This window comes from Molothrus ater, chromosome 12 (assembly GCF_012460135.2).
Source record: "Molothrus ater isolate BHLD 08-10-18 breed brown headed cowbird chromosome 12, BPBGC_Mater_1.1, whole genome shotgun sequence".
Taxonomy (NCBI): Eukaryota; Metazoa; Chordata; class Aves; order Passeriformes; family Icteridae; genus Molothrus; species Molothrus ater.
Window position 1 is genome coordinate 21,070,397 of NC_050489.2, and position 20,998 is coordinate 21,091,394.

Below are 20,998 nucleotides of genomic sequence, written 5' to 3' on the forward strand. Positions count from 1 at the left end.
CCATACAGCTACTCAGACTGACAGGCGTTCTTCCTTGCCTCACTCTCACAACATTCCCCACAGTTCATCTCCTGGAGCAGCAAAGATCAGGAAAGTGGCAGCACTTGGTGTAAGTACAGCAGGAAGAGAGTTCAAAAAGAAGAGCATGTTCATTGGAGGTTAATACAGGAAAGCAATTTCAAAGAGAGTCTGTTTCAGAGAGGAGGTATCACACAGCTCCTTCCCCTCCTTCCTGCAGCCCAGGAAGTTTTATGTTTTCTTCTTCAGCTCCTCAAATCTCCGTGAAAGATCATCGAAGTCAATGTCTTCTGAGGCAGAAGAGTTGGCGCCAGCAGATGCTGTTGGTAGTGTGTCTGGCACAGATGGCAATTCAGGCAGTACAAAGTTATCAAAGGTATTAGGAGCTCCAGCTCGTGGTTTAGGAGAAGCTTCTGGCTTGGGCTCAGGCCCTGTTGATAAGAGAAGTATCACTGCACCTCACCATCAGCATACACTCACCGGGCCAAATAGAGCCCCACGAAGGAACAGTCATTCCAGAAACAGGCAGTACCAGAGGGTTTTTCAGAACAGCCCCTAATATCCAAGCTTTTCCAAACCTCAACATACTCACCAGGCACTAGTGCAGCAGCATCCTTGTCAGCGTTAGGCTCATCAATCTGAAAAAGACTCTCAGTTACTACAGCTCTGTCCACCAGGCATGGTCACACCAGCACACAAGCAGAGCTCAGAGGCACAGCTCCGGCAGATCAGTGCACACTCCTCCCCACTCCTAGCAGGCAGCCATGGCTTTGCAACAATGTGCCTCTCTTCCAAGAAACAGAGGCAGCTCTTCAGCTTTTCTCTCCCTCCTTGTCAACTAAAGTATCTTCACTGACCATATTCTGAACTGGATCAATCGAGCGTATCCACTATCAGGTCTGAAATATTTATCAAGGCCACCAGTGAGAAAACACCGCCCTCTTCATCCACATCATCACAGCTCCTTGCTGCCTTTCTTCAAAAACCACTGACAGGCCCTTGTGACTAGCAGCAGGGTCTTGGTCTGTCTGGGAAAAAGGCTCATGGCACACGCAGCTGTGCTAGTAAAACTTCTTATTCCCTGCATGCTGCAGCCCTCAACACCCATTCCTACCCAATTCACCTGCACTGCTGCACCTGTGAGAACACAAAAGTGTCAGCACCACAATGCTCAACTATGCTCCTCCCTACTCAGGATAATGCAAAAACAGCATATCACCAAAAGCAGAGTAGCAGGCATGATGACAAACTGCAGCAACAAAACCAGAGACAAGTGTAGAAAGGGAAGTCTCCAGCCTCTGCTTTGTTTTCCCCAAGGACTGAGGAAAGTCTGTGAAAGGAAGAGTCTCTAAACATACAGCATCCGGGTCAGTCAAAAATGTCATCCAGGCTGTTAATTAGTTCAAAAGCCATAATTAAACAGACTCAAGATGATAAACTCTTCGCATTGCAAAAACCATAACTTGTGGATTCTGCTTATTAACTGTTTAACACCACTTTAACAATGCAGCAAGAGAAATCTTGGGTTTCCTTTGCAGCCAAAGCACAGAGCTGAATGAGGAACTTCTCTCCATAAGTCATCCTTCCATCATGTGCATTCACTGATTCACTACAGTAGCAAGCAATGCCAGCACCACCCCAAAAGCTCGAAAGCTTAGCTTAGTATCCTTTACAAACATTTCTCTTCTCTGTGGCTATCACTGCACTCTGAGGATCCCTCTGCTGCCTGCAATGGCCATTCATCTCAGGTACTTACGGACTCGTATGTGGGTGGGTTTGCTGGAATTGGTGGTGGGTGGATGTTACTGAAAGGCTGGTAGGTCCCCACTGGCAGGCCACTGAAGTTCTCCTGTACAGAGAGATCAGTCATGCAGCACGCCACTCATCTGAGACACCACACGCCTACAGCTGCCATGGGAGTCACAGGAAGTAGAGTCTTAGATAAGTGCAAGCACGTATTCAAGTGGGTAAGAGTTTATGCTTACAAGGAAGAGATTCTCAAGTATTAAGACAGATGTAGTCACCTGGAGCAGGCAGACCCAGCTAACTGGACTGTGGGTTATTCTAAAGAACCAGCACAGGTAAACATTTCATCTTTCAAGGCACAAGAAGCACCAGGCCAATAAAGGAAATACTCTGCCATTTCTGGCCCTGTGTGCAGTACTGCAGAATAGGAAAGAGGTTTCTGGCTCACACAAGGCTTTGAGTTGCCCTCATTTGTCACACAACAGCACCTCAAGGACCCAGACCTGGCACAAGCCCTCAGCATGTTTATGCCTGGGCCAACAGCCAGGTGATGATACTTGGCCCAGATTTTCCACAAAAAGTACTTCAGCACTACTGGGACCACATTAAGACTCAAAGCCATCCCACTATTCTGCTCTCCAGTCTACTCAGATATCCTGTAAATTACTTAATTCAGAGAACGGAGGAGTTCTTTTCAGCGCCCACCTTCCACCCTTACAACAAATCCTCTGCAAGAGCCATTGGCTCAGTCTTCTCCCCTTGCAGGTCTGCAGGCAGGGCTCTTCTGCATTTTTCTGTGCTATTCCCACCCCACAACACTCACCTGATTTCCTTGACTGAATCCTGGTACACTACCAGCCTACCAACTTCAAAGTTGGACAAAAGCCTGGCAGTCAGAAGACTGCCTCAGGAGTTAAGTCTGGACTCCTCTGTTCCCTGAAGGCAAAGAGGGCTGGCTCCAGAACAGGGTTAGGAACCTCCACAGTCAAGATGCAAGATTAAGCTTCAGCTGTACTGCCAGCAGCCTCCGTCCCATGCAGTCTCACACTGAGAAGATGGCACACTGAGCTAACAGGTACAGTCAGCAGGCACAGGGCTAAGCGCTACAATAGAAGTCTTTCACAGAAAAAGGAAACACACAAAGCCCAGGAACTTACCGGTCCCTTAGGAGGTGGATAAGAGAAGGGTGGATTTGTCGTTGGCATGGGCATAGGCATCATCACGGGCATGGGTACTAACCCATCATGACCTATCATTGGGGCTGTAAATCCACCACCTCCGCCCCCTCCATGGCCACCCTTCTTCACATCATCCGTGAAGCCCACATCAATTAGATCTGCCTCTCCACCTGGCGGGGCTTCAGCCTGGAAAGGGCAGAAGAATTCTGCTCACCAACACATCTCTTATGATCACTGCCCTCTATACACATTAGATGAAGCATTTGTCAATGGACAAGATGGGAATACACAACAGAACAGAGAGCAGCTATACAGTGGTATTAATGGAAAACAGAATGTGAACCAGGTTGTAGCATGTGTAACTACTGCCACATAACACAGGAGTGCCTGAAGGAAGAAGGATCATGCTTTGCTAGGGCTGTCTAGAAGACACCAAAGCACAAGGACGACCCAGTTCACTGCAATGCCACATCCTGAGGTGGACTCACCATCACCACTGAGTCAGGCTCATAGGGCACATTGTAGTTCTTTGCAATCTCAATGAGGTATCTCTCCACCAGGATCTTGGGTGGTGCTTCCACACTCAACTTGTGCATCAGCTGGAACACAAGGGTGGAGAGACTTAGCAGAGCCAGGGCAATGCAGCATCCAACAGCTCTGTACCAGTGCCATCCCAGCCAGGGAGGTGCAGCAGGCAGCCGTGGGGAGGCCCCTGAACCCAGTACAACATACTGCAGGCAGCCATAAGCCAGGGCTCTATTTGCTCTACCCTTCCCCATCCACAACCAGTAGAGCAAGGCCTCAGCACCATGCTCCAATGCAGGTGGGCCCTGGCTGCACAGCACCTGCTGTGCTCCAGAGTGATGGCAAGCATCAGCCACCAGCCACGGGCCCAAGGGGCAGCAAGCCTTGGCAGGAGTGGCTGGTCTGCCAGCTCTGCCTGTTCTACCAGTTCCTTACCCTGTCATTGACTGTCCCAATTTGGTTTGTCCGGCACAGCTTCCCATACTCCTTGCTGTACTTAGCACACAACTGATCAGCAACCTGCAGCAGGAGAGAAACTCTAGAACATGCACACTCCTGCTTTCTCCCACCTCAAACCTCACATCCACTCAGCTCCCTCCCTCATTTTTCCCACTGAGCACTCCAGTTCAGCAGCTGCAGCCACCCCAGATGCTCCAAGGACATCTGATTTCCATCTGCAGAGCCCATAAAATCCTCTGGTATAAAGTCCCAGACAAGGGCTTCCATCACCCCCACCCTGCATGTGCAGCATCCCTCAAGCAACCCTACTCACAATCTTCAACTCGGCCACTTCTGACTGGAGGCGTGGTGCAGCCCAAATCAGTGTCGATACTGCCTCTGCCAGGCCAGAATCCAGCTCCCTATGACCAAAGAAAACAATTCTCTCTCCACCCCATGCACCCAGCCTTTGCTGCCCTCAATCTCCTTAGCCTTTAAGTTCCCATCCCATGCACTGGGCTCCACAGTCTCCCGTATATGGGGAAGAAAAGGTCTCTGGAGAGACAAACATGGATGCCTTTCTGTACCCCAGACCTGCCCCCAACAGTGCCCCTTCCCGAGTCCATGACCCTCCCAGCCAGAGCTTACTTCATGGACTGGATCAAGCCAAAGCGGGCGAGCAGCAGATCACAGTACAGCTCCAGGATCTCCATGGCCTCCACAAGGTAATCTTCACGGATGATGTGCTCCACGCGAATCCTGGCGCGCTCATCTTTTCCAGCTGCCAGGTAATCTGCAATCTCCTTCCTTGCCTTCTGGGCCAACTCAGCTGCAGCACACATCCCGAGTCCGGTCACTGTGCCGGCCTAGGCTGCTGCCTCCAGACTGCCCACAAGTCCCCATTACACATAAAACCACCACCAGCTTCTCCCCCCTATCTAACCTCTGCATCCCGAGACACTCGGGCATGGCTTGGCAGAGCCCTCATGTCCAGCTCCCAGCACACTTAACTCATGGGAGTAGGGAAAGTGGACTTCAGGCTGCTGGAAACACTCCTGTACCTACAACCTCCCTACAGAGTTAACCAGGAACACAGGCCTGACCTGTGTCAGGGCAGGGCAGGTGGGGAGGATCTCCCACAGCACCCAGGGAGTTCTCCACTGTGCTCTTAGCACACATAGCCCACATATATTAGCTGTTAGCTACCACCCCACAAACTGCACTCCAACAGCTGCCAGGAAGGTGGACAGAGGCCACACTGTGGCCAGCCTGCTCTTCCAGCTCCTTGTGCACCAGGGCAGATTGTTAAGGCCTGGGCCCAGCAAGGAAGAGCAAAAAGCTACTCCATACTTGGCCCATGAAAGCACCCCCAACTCCAGAAATACCTTCCCAAGTCTCCTGAGCCCCAAAAGCATCCTGGGTCCCTTAATACTCCCCCTAATAATCACTCTTAATACTTAATACACCTGCCCCCTTAATACTCACTCTTTTTTTTCTCCAGTAGCTTGAGGCGATTGATGACAAGGCGCAGGTTGACTCGCAAGCGCTCTGCCTTGAACCCAGAGCCCAACATGATAAACACTTTCTGTGGAGAAGAGGGATGGCCACTGGAACCAACAACTGCCAGTCAGTGTCTGTCACCAGACACTGTTTTACTGCGGGGGAGGCCAAGAAATGCCCCAAACAAACAAGCCCTAGTCTGCCAATCCTGAATCTAGTTATTTATAAGTGACTGAACCTCGAGTGCTTATTATTGCCTTTCCCACTTCATAACCCTGCACCTCACCAAGACCAATAGGATTGGCCTTAGAACTTCAAGGAGACTTACTGGACATTGTTTTAAAAACGGAAAAGTCAACTGAAGAGCCAAGCCCACCTCTGTCCTATCGAAATACAAGTTATAAACCAGCTATATAATTAACTAGAGGACTATTAGAAACTAAGGTTGTAACAATGTCGTCATCAGAAGGAAAAAGTTGCCGTTTCACATTCCTCACACTCTTCCTGCCTACTGAACACACGCTTAGTCTCCCAGGAACCAGTTCAACTTATTAACCCTACAAAAAGCAAATCCTAATATTATTTAATTATAGCATTTTGTTTGCCAAAATCCGTTCATCAAGGAAAAGCTTCCTTAAAAGACAGCGCATAGAATCACCTCTGTTTGCATCTCACCTCCCCGTCCCTCTGTGCCGGCGGCTCCACCGCCCAGAGCGAGCGAGTCATGACCTGATCCGGCTGCCGGGACGGCCGGCAGCCACACCAGCCGCTCGGCGAGACTCGCCGCGTCTGGCCTAATGCCCAGGGACAGTTCGGACAGTGCGCAGGAGGCCCTGCATGAGCCCCACAGGCGCAGCTGCACCTGAGGGCTGAGGGGAGAAATCCCTCTCCCTCTCCAGCTAGGTAGCAGCGAGAGAACATCCCACACCACGAGCGGAGCAGGTCCCGGGGCAAGTCCCAGGGCTGCGGGAGACCCTGAGGCAAGGCTCCCCGTCAGTTTCTCGGACACCGAGTGCTCCCCGCGGCCCCGCTCACGCGTCCCACGGTCCGACTCACCACCCGCCGCTCCGCAGCTCCGCCACCCAAAATGGCGCGCGGCTTCCGCAATCCTTCATCGCGTGCGGAGTGATCCTCATAGCCGGCACTCTCCGTACCCAGTCTCCGGCACAGCCCGGGGCACAGTCGAGCTGGCGCGGCAGGGCGCTGTCCCGACCCGCTTCCGCAAATGCGGACATGGCGCACCAACGGCCGGGGAGAGAGGGGCACAGTCTGGGAGAGCGGCGCAGAGGGACTACATGGCCCGGCGGAGGGATCCTGCGCGCGTCTAGCCGGTACCACGCCTGATAGGCGCCCGCCGGTGCCCGCCCCCGGCGTGGCGGTTCCGGCAGCGCGGCGTTCCGCCGGCTGCTGTGACCTGGCCACGGGGTCCTCGGTTCTCTGAGGGTCGCACGGCGCTGGCGCCACCGCGAAGGAGAGTCGGACCGAAGTCCAGCCCGGGCCTGGGACCGGAGCCGCAGCTCCCGGGTAAGTGGGCCTAGCGGACGTTCCGAGCGGGCCCGCTGCTCCCGCGGCGGCGCTCAGTAGCCCGTGAGGGGAGGCGGCCCCGAGCCCCCGGGGCGGGGCGGTTCTCCTCAGCAGGTGCGCGAGCTCGTAACGCGCGCGGTGGGTCTGAGTTAATACTACACCCTGCGTTTTGGCCTTGCAGGGTACGCGAGATTCTGGCGAGCCGGGGTGGCACGAGGGCTCGCGGTAATCTGCCGGCGGAGACGGCCGGGGCAGGCGGGCCCCGTCGCAGGCACGGATGAGCTCCCTCGGGTGGTCGGGAGTCACGCGCTGGGCTGGATCCATGGCATACAGGTGAGACGCTTCAGGTAACGAAAAGCCGGCCCCTGAGCTCTGCGGGTGAGCTGTGCCCTGCCGGTGCCTGCCGTGGCCCCCGTGCCCGCGCTCGCGCAGCCTGGCGTTGCCCTCCGCCATCTTGCCCGTCTGTCTGTCCGCTGCCCTTTGTCTGTCTGCGGCTCCCGGTGCCTGCGGCGGGACCGGGTAAGCCGGGCCGGGCTGAGGTTGCCGCCCGCGAGGAGTGAAACGGGCCCCGCGGCGGGACCTTCGCTGCCAGAGCCGGTCGGTCTGTCAGGGATGCCCGGTCGGGACGTCGGAGGCCTGGGCAGGGTTCCCGCGTCCGTCCTGATGCTAGAGGAGCCGCATCCCTTTGTCTGTATGTCTGGCCGCTTGCGGGCCTGGTCCTTCCTGCTGTCTCCCGTGCGCTGGGACTGCCGGATGGATTCCGCTGTCTGGGGAGGTGTCCGAGATCTTCGTGTCCGTCTATCTGAGAAGGCTGATGCGATCCCTGTGTCTGTCTGGCAGTGCGAGGCTGACAGGATCCTTTTGTCTGTCTGTCTGATGTCCATGTTTCTCTGTCAGCAAGAGGCTGATGAAATCCGTGTGTTTGTCCCTCTGAGGAGGCTGACGGGATCTCTATGTCCATGTGTCTTGTGGGAAATGGGTTCAGCTCCTCCTTTTGTCTGTCTGTCTGAGAGGACTGTTGGAAATGCCACCTTCCTCTGTCAGTTCAACGACAAGGATGAATACTTCACTGCAGGAATAAGCAGGAGAGAGAAAGGTGTTTGGACTGCGGTTGCGGTAATTTTTGAAGGGGACGCGCATTTTTTGAGGGCATCAGGATTGCTTAAATCTTTACCTGAGAACTGGGTAGGACTGCCCATGCAGAATGCTTTGTGACTTGCTTGTGGATTGTGTTGGATGCTGGCCTGGAATCCAGCTGTGGTGATGCAGAATGAGCCCCATAGGTAGAAGGGTGGGGAATGACTCTGGGACAGCCAGCAGAGCTTGGCCAGGGACTTGGAGGGTTTCAGTGAAGTGTGTGACAGACTCTTCTCTTCTCAGATGAGCCCTCTGCAGAGGGGAGGAACACTCTCTGCCCCCAGGTCAGGGAAACATGTCCCGTCGGAAACAGACCACTCCTAACAAAGTTCACTGTGAGTATGATGTTATGCAGCATTGTGGGACCCTTGCTCTGGCTGGGTTGTGGAGTGAGGTGGGGAGGAGTGGAATGATGGGAGTGATGGGAAGGGACAGCTTGTGGGGAATGGTGGTTACTCATCTTTTATCTTAGGGTGTAAAAGAAGAGAAACTGAGCTCTGTGCATTAGGGAAGCTGGCTGTGTCCTGGCATAGCAGGACAGGGGTAGGCTTGAACAGCTAATGCTGTGAGCATAGGTTTGTATATGCAGGGCCTGTAGCTGGGCTTTGCATTCACACTGTCAAAAGTACAAGTTAGAACACTAGAAAATGTGGCTTGAGGCTCTGGCCTCTTGCTAGCAAAGGAAGTTCTAGGCAAGGTGGTTGGAGCATGCTGGCTAAAAGCCAGCAAGTCCTGGGTTTTGATCTTCATCCTACCACAGACCCAAATGGTTGGCCTTGGGCATGTTACTTAAGCTCACTGTACCTCAGTTTCTACCAGATGATGAAATAAAGCCATTTGCTCTTTCCTGTCAAGGAATGGGTGGTGGCCAAGTAAATTACAGGACAAATAACTGCTGTCTGCCAGATCATTCTTGAGCTGAGGTGGGTAAGATGGATCTCTGTTTCTCCATCATTGCCAAGGCCTAAGCATTTGTTTGACAGTGAAAGGGTTGAAGATGCTGTGCATCAGCACTTCTCATGGTCAGGCTACAGCCAGGCACCAGTGGAGCTGGGAGGCAGAGATGAAGGTTTGGCTGCAGAGGGGAAACTGCACATGTACAGCTTTTGTTTGGCAGCAGAGGGAATTTGAGGGGCCTGAAATTATGCCCTTGTTCATACTCAGGTTTGTGGCTGGAAACATGCTTGGAATTTGGGCTGGAATTAGGAAAACAAGTTTCAATTTCTGTAGATCTGTGAGAGCAAGGCTGCTGAGAGGGCCCTGTGTGGTTTTGGCTGCAGTAGCTGTCAGGAGTGCGAGACAGAGCTGAGTGCTGCAGCCCTAACACTGCCTCATTGCTGGTGCTGCTGGCTTGCATGTCTGTGTGTATGCGTGCTGCCTCTGTGCACAGGTACGCAACAGGCATCTGTGCATGCTGCTCTCAGTGCAAGGGGAAACTCTGGGCTGGAGCTGACACCTTGCACACTCCGTGAGTGCACCGGGAAGAGCTGTCTCTGCCTGGGACTTGCAGCCCCACTGGCTGGGCAGCTTGCAGAGCCAGCCGAGCTGTCCTTGCTGGCCAGAGTGAGGTTCTCAAGGAGTGTGGCTTGTGGCACCTGCATTGCCTTGTGCTCTCTGATTCCTGCTTCTGGTTGTTGGGTTCCACTGTGGGCAGAGTATAGATTTAATTTGTCTGATAGTACATTAATGACTTTGGAGTTGTTGTTCTTAGAGAAATTTGATATGTCTGGTATTTTATCCTGTGATGCCAATAACATGCCTTGTGTCCACACACTTCTGCTTCTTAGAGTGCCCAGGTATTACTGCTGTTATTGAGCTCAGGTTTATGTCATGTATGCAATTAAGCTATCTTCCTTGGTCCGGAGTTGGGATTTCTTGAGTATGGAAACCAAGCGCTACAGTAGCTCTAATTGTGCAGATAGAGTTTCCATGGTGTTTAGCTGGGTACTTTTCTGCACTTCACTGCATAAGGGCTGTGTTCTTCAGAAGCTTGTACTATCATATACAAAACTCTACGTATCACAAAATTCAGTGGAGCACTGTTTTCACAGTGAACAATGCTTTTTTATCTGCAATACAAACGATTGTATGTCCAGTCCTGGTTTTGGAGGAAGCTGTCTGACAAACACACTGCCAGGGGGCAGGAGGTTATAGCATCAGGTATGCCACGGAGTGGAGTTCTGGGACCTGTTCATCTCCTTTACATGCAGTACGTTGCTACAGAGCAACTGTTCAGCAGGAGCCATCGAGAGCAGCAAGTAGGACCACAAGAAAATAAGGGGACCGAGAGATACCAGAAACTTGTCAATGGTGATGTCTTCACCTTGGGATGGAAAATCTTGTCTGTCTTATGATGAACACCACGAAATCGTTGGGACTTCTCTGTCTACCTAGCCTGCTGTGTGTCTGGAGGGCCCAGAAATGCCGTGCAGTGCCCTGACGAGGATAATCGGAGAAAACACCGGCTCCAAGAACGGGGTGAGCCAGCAGAATGAGGAGTCAGGCTGAGACATAGCAGACACGTTACTGGGACTTCTTCACAGGGACTGCAGTGGTTGGGAGGAGAGGAATGAAAGGGACAGCAGGTATGCAGCTTTTTATGCAGTTGCCTGCAGCTGGGGTCTGATTTGGCAGGCTATGGGGCTGGGGGACTGCCTTTTGGATTTGCATAAATACGACTGTGCATATACGACTGGACAAATTTGATGGGAGGATGGTGCCTACTTCTTCCTTGCATGGCCACTTCCATCTTCTCTTCCTTCTTGGACTGACTAGGGCGAGTAACAGCTGCTGATTTCCTCTCGTTGGCTTGCTTGGTGTCTCCTCTTTCCAGGATTACTTTGCAGGCTTGGCATGGCCCTCATTTCACCTTGCTCTCACAACACCATGGTTTTCTGTTCTCGCTTAGGACAGAATCACTTTGCTTGGCAAGCAGAGCAAACCAGCTAGGAGATTGTATGGTTACAAATCAAAACAGTTTTCAATAGAAGTTGATATGTAAGGAAAGTCAAAATAATACTGAAACAATGATAAAAATTATGGTAAAATTTATCACAAAAGTCTTTCTGTGCATGATGGCCAGTCCCACAATTTTAATTTAGTCATTGCCTCTGCAGCACATAAATGGCTCTTAAGAGTATAATTTTTTTTTGCCATGTGGTGCATGAAAAACATACCTTACAAAGTACTAACAAACTGAGCAGTAATAGTGGAATATGCCTGTTGAAAAATAAAATGCAGTTAGATTGCTTGTGGGGAGATACCTTAATTTGGTCATTTGGTTCAATTTCGTCTTTATTTTCTCCCAGAGTATGCAGTATAAAAGTATAAAAACTCTAAGCAATTCATCTGTTCTTGCATTCATCTGTACCGTGCTGTCACCCCACCAGTCGTGGACTACTTACTGTCTTTGTGCTTGCCAAAATTTGTTGCAGGTATTAGCATGCACTTCTCCCTCCCTGCTGTCCACAAGCTGCTTTGCTTTCTATTGCCTGTGTCCTCTGCAGCTGATGCTTAGATGATTTTAGAACTCTGGATAAGAGCTTTTGTTAGTCAGATTAATTCCTGCTTCTGAGCTCTATTTATCATGGCTCCAATATCCCATTAATCCTCCATTTCCTTCCCTCTCTCTCTAACACACACATGTTCTGTGCTCTTTGGTGTTCCTTGGATTCTCCTGTCTATAATAGTCCCATTTTGAAGGGAAGGTACCTTGCAAGAAATAGAACCCAGCATTCACAACTGAGCAGAAATGTTACGTGCATCAAATCCCTTGGTTCTGAAGGGCTCCGTGGACTGCCATTGTTAACCGTTTCAATTGTGTTGTTTTTCATTTCAGTAACCACTACAGCAGTGTGGACAACCCAGAATAGCCATGGGGCAGGTGGAATAGATCCACAGTGGTGGAAAGACTTGCAAATTTCAGGTCCAGGAACACAGAGAAGACCTACATGAACAGGGACTTTAAATTTATGTACAAGGAGGGAATAAACTGACTCATCTGTGAGAGACCGTTCTGTTTAGGAAGGAAGGCAGGAGAATGATGTAGTCCCTTTGCGTTTTGTTTTGTGGATTTTGGGGTGGGAGTTGTTTGTTTACGTGTTTATTTTCCAGAACACCTGAGAGTTATCCTGCATTTATACAGTTCAAGAAGGGAAGGGCTCAGGGCTGGTACCCTAGCAGTCATGCCTGCCCATGTTACACAGTACCACAGGGCTGTCCCCTATTTCCACCACTGCTGACTTGGCATCCCTCTCATTCCCAGCAGTATGGAGAGGAGAATGGAATACAGAGCAGAGGCATTTGTATCGTCTCTCTTGTCTTACATCTCTAGCTGCTTGTAAACAACTACAGTGACTTGTTTTGGTGTTGTGGTCAGCCTGCAGGCCTGTTTGTATTTAATAAAGAAACTTCTGGAGAAGAGTCTGTGAATTCACTGTTGAGCATAACATCCTTTACTTATGGCAGTGATCCTAAAGCTGTTGCCTGTCCAACTCCTCTTCCAAGTGAATGGAAGCGTACCCAAAGTGGGGTGGAGGTGGGGGTGTGTCTGTTTATGAGCATGTGTGTGCAGAAACATCAAAAGTATAACCCTGGACCTATCCAACATTAAAGTTGTAAAGTTTTATCAAAGGAGGACTTAGTCTGTCAGCAGATGAACAGGACACTCTTTCCTAAGTTCTTTTGTACGCTATTACTATAATACATAAGAAATTTTGTACAAGGGGAAGACAGTATTTTTCCATGTTTGCCTTTCCCAGTCCCGTGATGTTTTTAGATAGAGGCTGGGGAGGATGCACAGGACATGGCCTGCTAACAGCACGGGTTTGGTTAACAGCTTGCATTGCTGGCTGTAAGCTGGTTGTTCTCTGCACTGTGCTGAGTCAATACTCACTGGGCTCTAGGGGTGTTGCACAGAGGCTGGAGGCACACACAATTGCTCAGTAACTGTGACTGATACCAGTGTTCCTTATGTGAGAAGTTCCGTCTTCTGTCACCTCAGATAAAGATCCCAGCTCTTAAATCCTGCAAACTGTCTGCATGGTTTGTATAGCTGAGCAGGAACCTGCCCTGCCTTACGACTCCAGGCTGCTGCTCAGTGGGAGTGTAATCTGTCTGAAAGGGAATAGGGGGAAGAAATCAAGTAATTGCTTCCACGAGCAGCCTGTGGCATTTGGGAATTCTGTTTTGGAACTCTGTCAAAGGCAGCAGCACGTCTCCCATCGTAGTTTTATATCTGTCCTGTGTTCTGCAGGTTTCCTCATTTCATCAAGCTTTCTCTTTCACTTGCAATGCTTTTTTGGTCTATGGACTTTTATCCTGGTGATTTGTGGGTTTCTGCTTCTTGGAGAGGCACTGGATTTCTGTGGTGTCGGCTGCTTGTACAGTCTGTATCTCAGTCCCACCAATGTGAGGCTGTGGTCCCGATATAAAAACAGCGCTCCAGGTCATGAAAACCATTCAGTGCTAGAATGGCTTCTGAAGGGGTGTCTCAGCAGTCATGATGGTCCCTGCTGCTTTCAATGACAAGTAGACTTGGCCCTCCTCAGCACCTCTCCTCAGGCACATGGATTGTGCTCTCAAATCTTCTCTACAGCACTTTCTCACATTTCTGAAAGAGAATGATAAAAGCCTTCAAATGCTTTCGGAAACCTACATGGGGACATGGGGAACTAAAATTCTTCTCCCACAGTCTCAGTAAAACTTCTGAAGGTGTTTGAAATCTTCCATAAATCACAGCTTTTTAAAGCCCTGCCAAAATTGCAAGGTGAGCCCCAAGGAAGGCAGTGTGAGTGGAAACATGGAGCAGCACTGGCTGGAACAGTTCAGCACGTGGGAATGTACCTGTCCTTGTGATAGGACTGGTGCTCTCTCTCAGGAGTTCAGTTTCCTGGTTATAGTGGTGCCAGCTGTGGCCCTGTACTAAAAGGTAACTTTGTCTTCTGAAAGCTATGTTTTGATTTTATGTCAAAAATGCACTGCGTTTTCCTTGGCATTTTCACATTTGTGCTTTGAATGGTTCTTGAGCACTTTCAAATCAGTTGATAAATGCAACCCAAAAGCCGGCCTGCTGGGAACTTCAGCACCTTTCCCAAGCCTCCCAGCTCATCCACTGGAAAAGGTAAATCACGACTACACCTGGAACAATGTAATTTGTTTGCTTTAATATGAAAATTAACGGTTGCCTTTTACTATTATTCTCTGGAACCAAAACTTCTTTGAGCAGGGATTGCTGTAAGAACTTTTCATTCAGAGTACAAATAAATACTTTATTTCAAGGTGTTTGCCACGTCCTATTGAGCTGAGGTACTAGTGGTCACTGTTTTCAACTAAAATTGTTTTGTCCTAAGCATGCATCTCAGCCCTCTGGGGTCATTCCCTTAGGTTTCTGTTTTGAGCACATGAAGTGCCAATGAGATTTATTTTAGCGAGAGCCATTCCTGGGCAAGGCAGGGTAGTTTTCTATTCATCATATACACAGGAGAACACCAGTTTCAAGCATAGACACCTTCTGTAAAGGCAGCTTGTCCTCATCCCTCCTGGGACAGAAGAAAGTGACACTGTGGAGGGCAGGTGAGGTACCAGCACTTAGGGAGGTGCTATTTTTGTGCAAAATGCCTGCTATAGCCAGGAATAAGAGTTAATAATTTATAAGAGCTGTACAGTACTATCCCTGATCTGGGATATTGTCACAGTCCCCAGGTGCTTCCCCTCATCCTGAGCTGTGCTGTAGGATATTGGTGGATAGCTTGGCAGCAGTAAGAGCCACTTGGCTATTTATGGCAGATATATGGGGTCACAGGCATTTTGTGGCTGGAGTGGCATACACATAGTATGCGGAGGGCAGCCCAGTGCTGCACATTGCCACTAGTGAGACTCTTCTACATCCAGGCACTGGACTCACATCAGCAGGTGCCAGAGGCTGGTGTGGCAGGGTAGGCAAGCAGAGAAGTTACCTAAGTGCTTTCCAAGAGGTGACTCCAGAGGTTCTGCACAGTGCAGGTGAGCAACCCCATGCCTGTTGTATTTTTGGCAAGCCTTAGTGGTGCGAAGCAGTGGAACAGCACCAGTCTGACTCTTTGTCTTTGTGGCTGCTAGGGGAGCAAGTCTTTGCAGGGCTGGAGGAGCAAGCCCGCCAAGCCATGATGAAAAATAACTTTCGTGGAACTCTTGGGGACCAAAGGCCAACAATTCGTCCACTCCAAGACCCTGACTCCAGCAGCAGTGAGTTCTTCCCCTTCCAGTAGCATTAAGGTTGTAGACTGGGAAGACTGGAAAGGGGTGAGGCTGAGGGCTGCACAGTGTGTCCGAGTCCTCTGAGGGCCATCTTACCCAGATCCTCCTCTGGGTTAGCCCTTTGCTCCAGTGCAGGACTTTGTCCTAAGGACCAGACCAGCACAGCACAGACCGGGCAATGCCATGGGACCCAGTGCCATTTCACCAGAGCAGGGTGGGGACAGCAGCAGCTCTGCCTGAAGATCTGGAAGTCATTGAGCAAGGCAGTGTAAAATGCCATGCCCAGGACTCAAGTGCCCTAGACTGAGTTTAAATGGAAGCCGTATTTGGAGGGAGTGGGCAGAGGCCCCTTGTAATGCTGGTCAGGACAGTTAAAGCCTGTGAGTGCCATCGGTGTCCTGACACGTGGTAAAACTGTTCTGCACATTTCAGGTGGCAGCGATGATGAGGAAACCACTCAGGATGAAGTTTCTTCCCATACGTCTGAGGAAGATGGCTCAGTGGTGAAAGTGAAGAAGGAATTAGAAAATGCAGAACGACCTGTGGCTGGAACCCCATTGATAAGAGAAAATGAGGCAAGTGTGTACTGGCTCTGCACTCACTCTAGCCTCCAGGGAGAGAGAAGGGTACTGGGTACTATCTGAACACTTCCTCTCCCCATCATGTTTCTTTATCTTTCTCTCCCTCCACCTCCTCCAAACAATGTCTCCTGGCAGGAGGAAAGGGTATGAAGAGCCTTTTGGCTGCCTGGAATAGGAGACAGCAGGCACAAACTGGCCAAGATGTTTGCAGAGTGCAAACCCTTCCCTTGGTTCCAGTACCATTTTCTGATTGGCTTCCCCTTGCCACAGAAAAGGCCCTGCCTTTTAGAGTCACTGTGCTAGCAAGAACCTGGGTGCAAGTGAGGCTATGAGGCCTCTGCCCCCTCTCCGTGAGATGCAGGGGTTTTGCTCAGGGGCTACATGAAGGAGGCTTTTTCCAGATGTCAAGCGCCCAAGGCAGGCCTGGCAGGACTGGGAGGAGCCGAGGAAGGGCGGGGTGCCTGCGGGGGTCGGTGTGCCTCACAGCCAATGGCTGTTCCTGCCCGTAGGTGCCTGAGAGTGTGAACGCTGAGCCCGTACTGGGACTGTCACAATGCCCCCTCTGCCAGCTCGAGTGTGGAAGCAGAGATCAACTTATTGCACACGTCTACCAGGTAGGGATAGTTCCAACTGGAGTGTCTCTGGCCTGAAGCCTCAAATCCAGAAACAACTCAAAGCACAGGGTAACTTTGTTCTGGTCTTTGCAACCACAGAACTGAGTTTCTAGCTAGGATGTGACTGAAGTTTACAGCTGTAAACTGTGTCCAGAGAGTGTCTTGGGGAAAGAATTAGCAAGGCCCTGGTCTACAGATCTGGAAAACATAACTCTATGCCTATAACTCTATAACATATATATATATATAACATAACTCTATACTTGCAGTCTCTGCAAGTGTTTCAGGCTAAAACCAAGCAGTTCCTTCAAACTAAACATGGAAGCAATTTTTATATCATTCAGTGAGATAAAAAACCTTCCTCCTGATCATTTATGTTATACTTCATTACAGTTCCTCTAATTATCCATGACAGTAGCTGTACTTCCTCAAAATTATTCCAGTTTTGCAAGAAATCTGCCGTGAAATCTTAGGTTTTGTTGTCAGTGCTTTCTTCATAGCACATCAAAGTCTGTAGCAGAAGGAATGAAACAGAACTTACCCGTGCCAGTTGTCTCCCTGTAAGTGCTTCTTTACCAGCATCCAGCCTTGCTTTTATTGAGTCATGCTTTGTCCTGCACCAGCAGTTCCTCAAATGCATTCCTGAAAACAAGGGTCAGGTCTTACAGTCCAAGTGGTTTGGTCTTAATTTTTTCTCCTGCACTGGAGTTGAGCTATAAAGGGCTTTTCTCCTTGTTTAACCTATGACACAATGAATTACTTGTCTTGAGTTTGGTCTAAAAGCTGGCAGACAGAGGTTTAGTGGTAAAGGGTTCCCATTCCAAGAGGCTGAACAGAATGGTTTGAGCATGCCTTGGACTGGGCAAGGAGCTGGGAAATATGTAACTACCACCTGAGTGGTTGTTTTGCAGCACACTGGAGCGGTGGTGAGTGCCAAGAGCTACCTGTGTCCTGTGTGTGGCAGAGCCCTCAGCTCCCCAGGATCCCTTGGGAGACATCTCCTGATCCACTCAGAGGACCAGCTGTCCAACTGTGCAGTTTGTGGAGCACGCTTCACCAGCCACGCCACCTTCAACAGGTCAGGGTCACCCTGGCCAATGAGTGGGCTAGGTAGCACATTAAAGATTAGGTGGGTTGCCTTGAATGATTCAGAAGTTGTGGCTCTGGACCCACTGAGGCCTGTAGGACAGTGCTAAACACCCCCAGTGAGTTAGATTCTCTTGATCCCTTCCTGTCTGCAGCTCTGCATCCCCTGCCAAGAGGTCTGCAGGCTGTGCTGGTAAAAGGGTCTTTCTTAGCGCTGTGCAGAGCTAGAGAAAGCGCTGTGGGCTCCAGTCACTGGAGAACAATCCACCCCTTCCCTTGCCCAGCACTCCATTGGAGCAAGGCTGCACTATCCAGATGGGTTCATCATGACCAGAGGAGGACTACAGGCAGAGACCAAAATGTTCTTTCTTTGTGTCCTGCCTAGTGGGAGATTATCCACTGGCCAGTGGAGTGGGGCTAAAAAGAAATTCAGAGATGATGGGGAGGAACAGCTTGCTGGTTTATTCCCACTCCTGCACTCTTCCAACCCAGATACTGCTCTGGGCTAATCCACTTCCTTGCCCTGGACAGGACCGTGCTTTATTTTAGATACTCAGACATATCTGTGGGCAAATGATTTAGCAGAGGGCTCTGCCATGGGCTGTAGTGGGAGCAGTGTTCATGGCAGCTCACGGGGACTCTGCCCACAGCACCAAGCCTCTGACTCCGTTCCTCCGGCTTTGCAGTGAGAAGCTGCCAGAGGTGCTCAGTGCGAATCGGCTGCCGGCACCACAGAGCCAGGGCCCCTCCAGCGCTGAGGGTAAGGATGTTGCCTTCTGCACCCCCGTGTATCCCGCGGGCATCCTGCTGGTGTGCAACAACTGCGCCGCGTACCGCAAGCTGCTCGAGGCACAGAGCCCCGGTGTGCGCAAGTGGGCCCTGCGGCGCCAGAACGAGCCCCTGGAGGTGCGGCTGCAGCGCCTGGAGCGGGAGCGCACAGCCAAGAAGAGCCGGCGGGACAATGAGACGCCCGAGGAGCGCGAGGTGAGGCGCATGCGGGACCGGGAGGCCAAGCGGCTGCAGCGCATGCAGGAGACGGACGAGCAGCGGGCGCGGCGGCTGCAGAGGGACCGGGAGGCCATGCGGCTGAAACGCGCCAACGAGACCCCCGAGAAGCGACAGGCCCGGCTCATCCGCGAGCGCGAAGCCAAGAGGCTCAAGCGGCGCCTGGAGAAAATGGATATGATGCTCCGGGCACAGTTCGGCCAGGACCCCTCTGCCATGGCTGCTTTGGCAGCTGAGATGAACTTCTTTCAGCTGCCAGTGAGCAATGTGGAGCTGGAGAGCCAGCTGCTGGGCAAAATGACCTTTGAGGAGCAGAGCAACAGTGCGTTGCACTAAACCACAGCCAAGAACTGTGCTGCCTTTGCTGCACCTGCCACATGTGCACTAGCAGGCTTCTGCGCCCAGGAGGCTGCTGTGGGTCCCTGCCTGACCCTCCCTGACAGGTGGTTCTGGTTTTCCTCTGAACTCAGGAGGAGAACAGAGCTGAGAGATGCCTGCCTAAGCAGCTCTGGTGGGAGCAGATTCTGAGGATACAGTCTGCTCTGGGGGCCAAGTCACAGCCTGTGACAGAACAAAAATAAATTAATGTATTAATTAACATTAATTAATGTTCACATGTATTAGTCCCCTTCTTTACCCTTTGTGCTTTGTCATGGTTTTGGGCCCTTGTCCCATTAATGGGTCTAGGCTACTGCAATTCTGCAGTATTCCACCTCAATAAAAAAGGGTCTTGTTTACTGCAGCATGAATTACAGAGCTGCAGACAGATAGTCCATAAACTCCTCCAGGAGTAAATCCTTTGCAATTTGTGCCCATAAGAAGGAAAGAAAGGAGGATGTCCTTCTGGAAATGCCTGTGCACACCCTTTTTTAAAACATCGTTATTACATATTTACGTATTTTGCAGTGTCATCCATGGAAAAACTAAAGAACCTGAGGTCTTGTTTTAAGATAAAAACAGTGAACGAAAGTTTTCACTCGTAAAAACAGTGAAAGAAAGGCTGGCCAAGGTAAACAAATAGCAAACAAGTTTGCTGCTTTACTCACAAGTTATTTTCACTTAAACAGCATTTCAGGCTTGCAACTGAAAGAGTTGATTGAACGGTAAATAATAGTGTAGGTCAGTTTCTAGGACTTTATGGGTGTGCTTTTCCCTTTATTCAGCACTGGTGAGGCCACATCTGGAGACCTGTGTCCAGTGCTGGAGTCCCCAGTGCAAGAGCAACACAGACATACTGGAGGCAAAATGTCATCGTAGCCTGTGCCTACAGGAAAAGGTTCCTGTTACTAATAGAAATCACTATCAAAACTATGCAACTATGGAAATGATACCTAGGCATCTTTAAATTGCAAAAGGCAAAGCAGTGGCACAGAAGGACTCATGGCAGAGCAAAGAAGTGGTACACTCTCCATTATTTGGCTTCTTTAAGAATGAGCACCTGAAAATGCATGGTGTTAGCTTTGTGGTTTTGAGACATCAGCCCACCAAAAGCCAGTGTGCCACACTTCTGTGTTTGTAGCCTGAAAAGCCCTATTACCTCCATAGCATTTCCAGTTAAGGTCTAGAGTCATACAGTGGATCAAACACCTTGGGAAGTACTGTCTTCTCTCTGATGGCTGTTTCTCTTTAAGTCAGAAATGGTAACCACAAGACTGCTACTTGAGATCAGAAGAGTAAAGTTAAAACAAGAAGCAAAATCTTTTTATCAGACTACTTGAAACCCTCATTTCCTCCTCATTTTTCAGTTTGAAAACCATTTGATTGCAGTCCCTTAAAGCCCTAGTTAAAATAGTTACCTTCAAAATGCATAATGTTGCATTTTTCTGGCAATAATGAACCACTCTCACAGTCAGCCCTGGGGATGCTGCTAGGAAACAGCATTGAACCTTTTCAGTGCAAGTTTTCTCCTCCTGCCACTGCAACATCTAGTTTCCTCCCTGTACAGAAGCTGTTTTAACATGATGTTCATTCATCACGGAGAACTGACACCCAGGAGCCATCCCTGCTTCTCTCTCTTTGGGAAAAGGCACTGTAAAGGAGCTGTTGAGTTCCATGTTCCTTTGTTCATATCCTCCTTTGTTCTATGATCTCTCACTTTTATCCTTACTTGTGTTCATTTTCACACTCAAACCCCGAGTTTGCTTCTGGCAGTATCTGCTTTTGCTCTGCCTCATGTTTTACTTGCCCAGCAGAGATGTACCTCTACTCTGCAACCTGCAGTTGGAACTTTCCCTGTAGCATCACTGACACCTTATCTTTATTCCAGGGGGTTCAGGAGAGACCACATAACACTGAAGTATCTGAAGACCCAGATTTATGACTTATAATCCATGTGTCACCCTGTATCTTGCCCTTGACACGAGTCTCCAGATCACTGTGTAAATCCAGAGAAGCCACATGCTAATGACCA

General features: G+C 50.2%; 2 protein-coding genes across 10 annotated transcripts; one reads left to right on the forward strand and one right to left on the reverse strand.

Moving 5' to 3' along the window:
* Nucleotides 1–125: 125 nt before the first annotated feature.
* IST1 (IST1 factor associated with ESCRT-III) lies at nucleotides 126–6,768 on the reverse strand. The gene is made up of 10 exons (XM_036390077.2): nucleotides 6,462–6,768; nucleotides 5,391–5,490; nucleotides 4,554–4,734; nucleotides 4,240–4,327; nucleotides 3,903–3,986; nucleotides 3,431–3,541; nucleotides 2,922–3,128; nucleotides 1,775–1,867; nucleotides 611–656; nucleotides 126–449 (listed from the first exon to the last, which is right to left on the reverse strand). Exons 2-10 carry the CDS (start codon nucleotides 5,476–5,478, stop codon nucleotides 250–252), a joined length of 1,098 nt encoding a protein of 365 aa, XP_036245970.1. The 5' UTR covers nucleotides 5,479–5,490; nucleotides 6,462–6,768; the 3' UTR covers nucleotides 126–249.
* Nucleotides 6,754–19,192, forward strand: ZNF821 (zinc finger protein 821). 9 transcript variants are annotated; one of them, XM_036390078.2, is made up of 9 exons: nucleotides 6,754–6,929; nucleotides 7,111–7,262; nucleotides 8,310–8,401; nucleotides 14,958–15,068; nucleotides 15,165–15,290; nucleotides 15,735–15,877; nucleotides 16,393–16,497; nucleotides 17,409–17,575; nucleotides 18,270–19,192. In XM_036390078.2, exons 3-9 carry the CDS (start codon nucleotides 8,362–8,364, stop codon nucleotides 18,922–18,924), a joined length of 1,347 nt encoding a protein of 448 aa, XP_036245971.1. In that variant the 5' UTR covers nucleotides 6,754–6,929; nucleotides 7,111–7,262; nucleotides 8,310–8,361; the 3' UTR covers nucleotides 18,925–19,192. The 9 variants fall into 9 exon arrangements, with proteins under 9 accessions (XP_036245971.1, XP_036245972.1, XP_036245979.1 ...); XM_036390079.2 differs by lacking the exon at nucleotides 14,958–15,068 and having other exon boundaries at nucleotides 6,755–6,929; XM_036390086.2 differs by lacking the exon at nucleotides 6,754–6,929 and having other exon boundaries at nucleotides 7,248–7,262; nucleotides 11,905–15,290.
* The last annotated feature ends 1,806 nt before the right edge of the window (nucleotides 19,193–20,998 follow it).

Coding starts and splice junctions, on each gene's coding strand:
- IST1 (XM_036390077.2), bottom strand. CDS start 5,478: ATGTTGGGCTCTGGGTTCAAGGCAGAGCGCTTGCGAGTCAACCTGCGC. Junction 4,735..5,390: donor GCTACTGGAGAAAAAAAAGA/GTGAGTATTAAG, acceptor TGTGTGCTGCAG/CTGAGTTGGCCCAGAAGGCA. Junction 4,328..4,553: donor GGCTTGATCCAGTCCATGAA/GTAAGCTCTGGC, acceptor CTTTGGTCATAG/GGAGCTGGATTCTGGCCTGG.
- ZNF821 (XM_036390078.2), top strand. CDS start 8,362: ATGTCCCGTCGGAAACAGACCACTCCTAACAAAGTTCACT. Junction 15,069..15,164: donor AGAGGTTCTGCACAGTGCAG/GTGAGCAACCCC, acceptor TGTGGCTGCTAG/GGGAGCAAGTCTTTGCAGGG. Junction 15,878..16,392: donor CATTGATAAGAGAAAATGAG/GCAAGTGTGTAC, acceptor TCCTGCCCGTAG/GTGCCTGAGAGTGTGAACGC.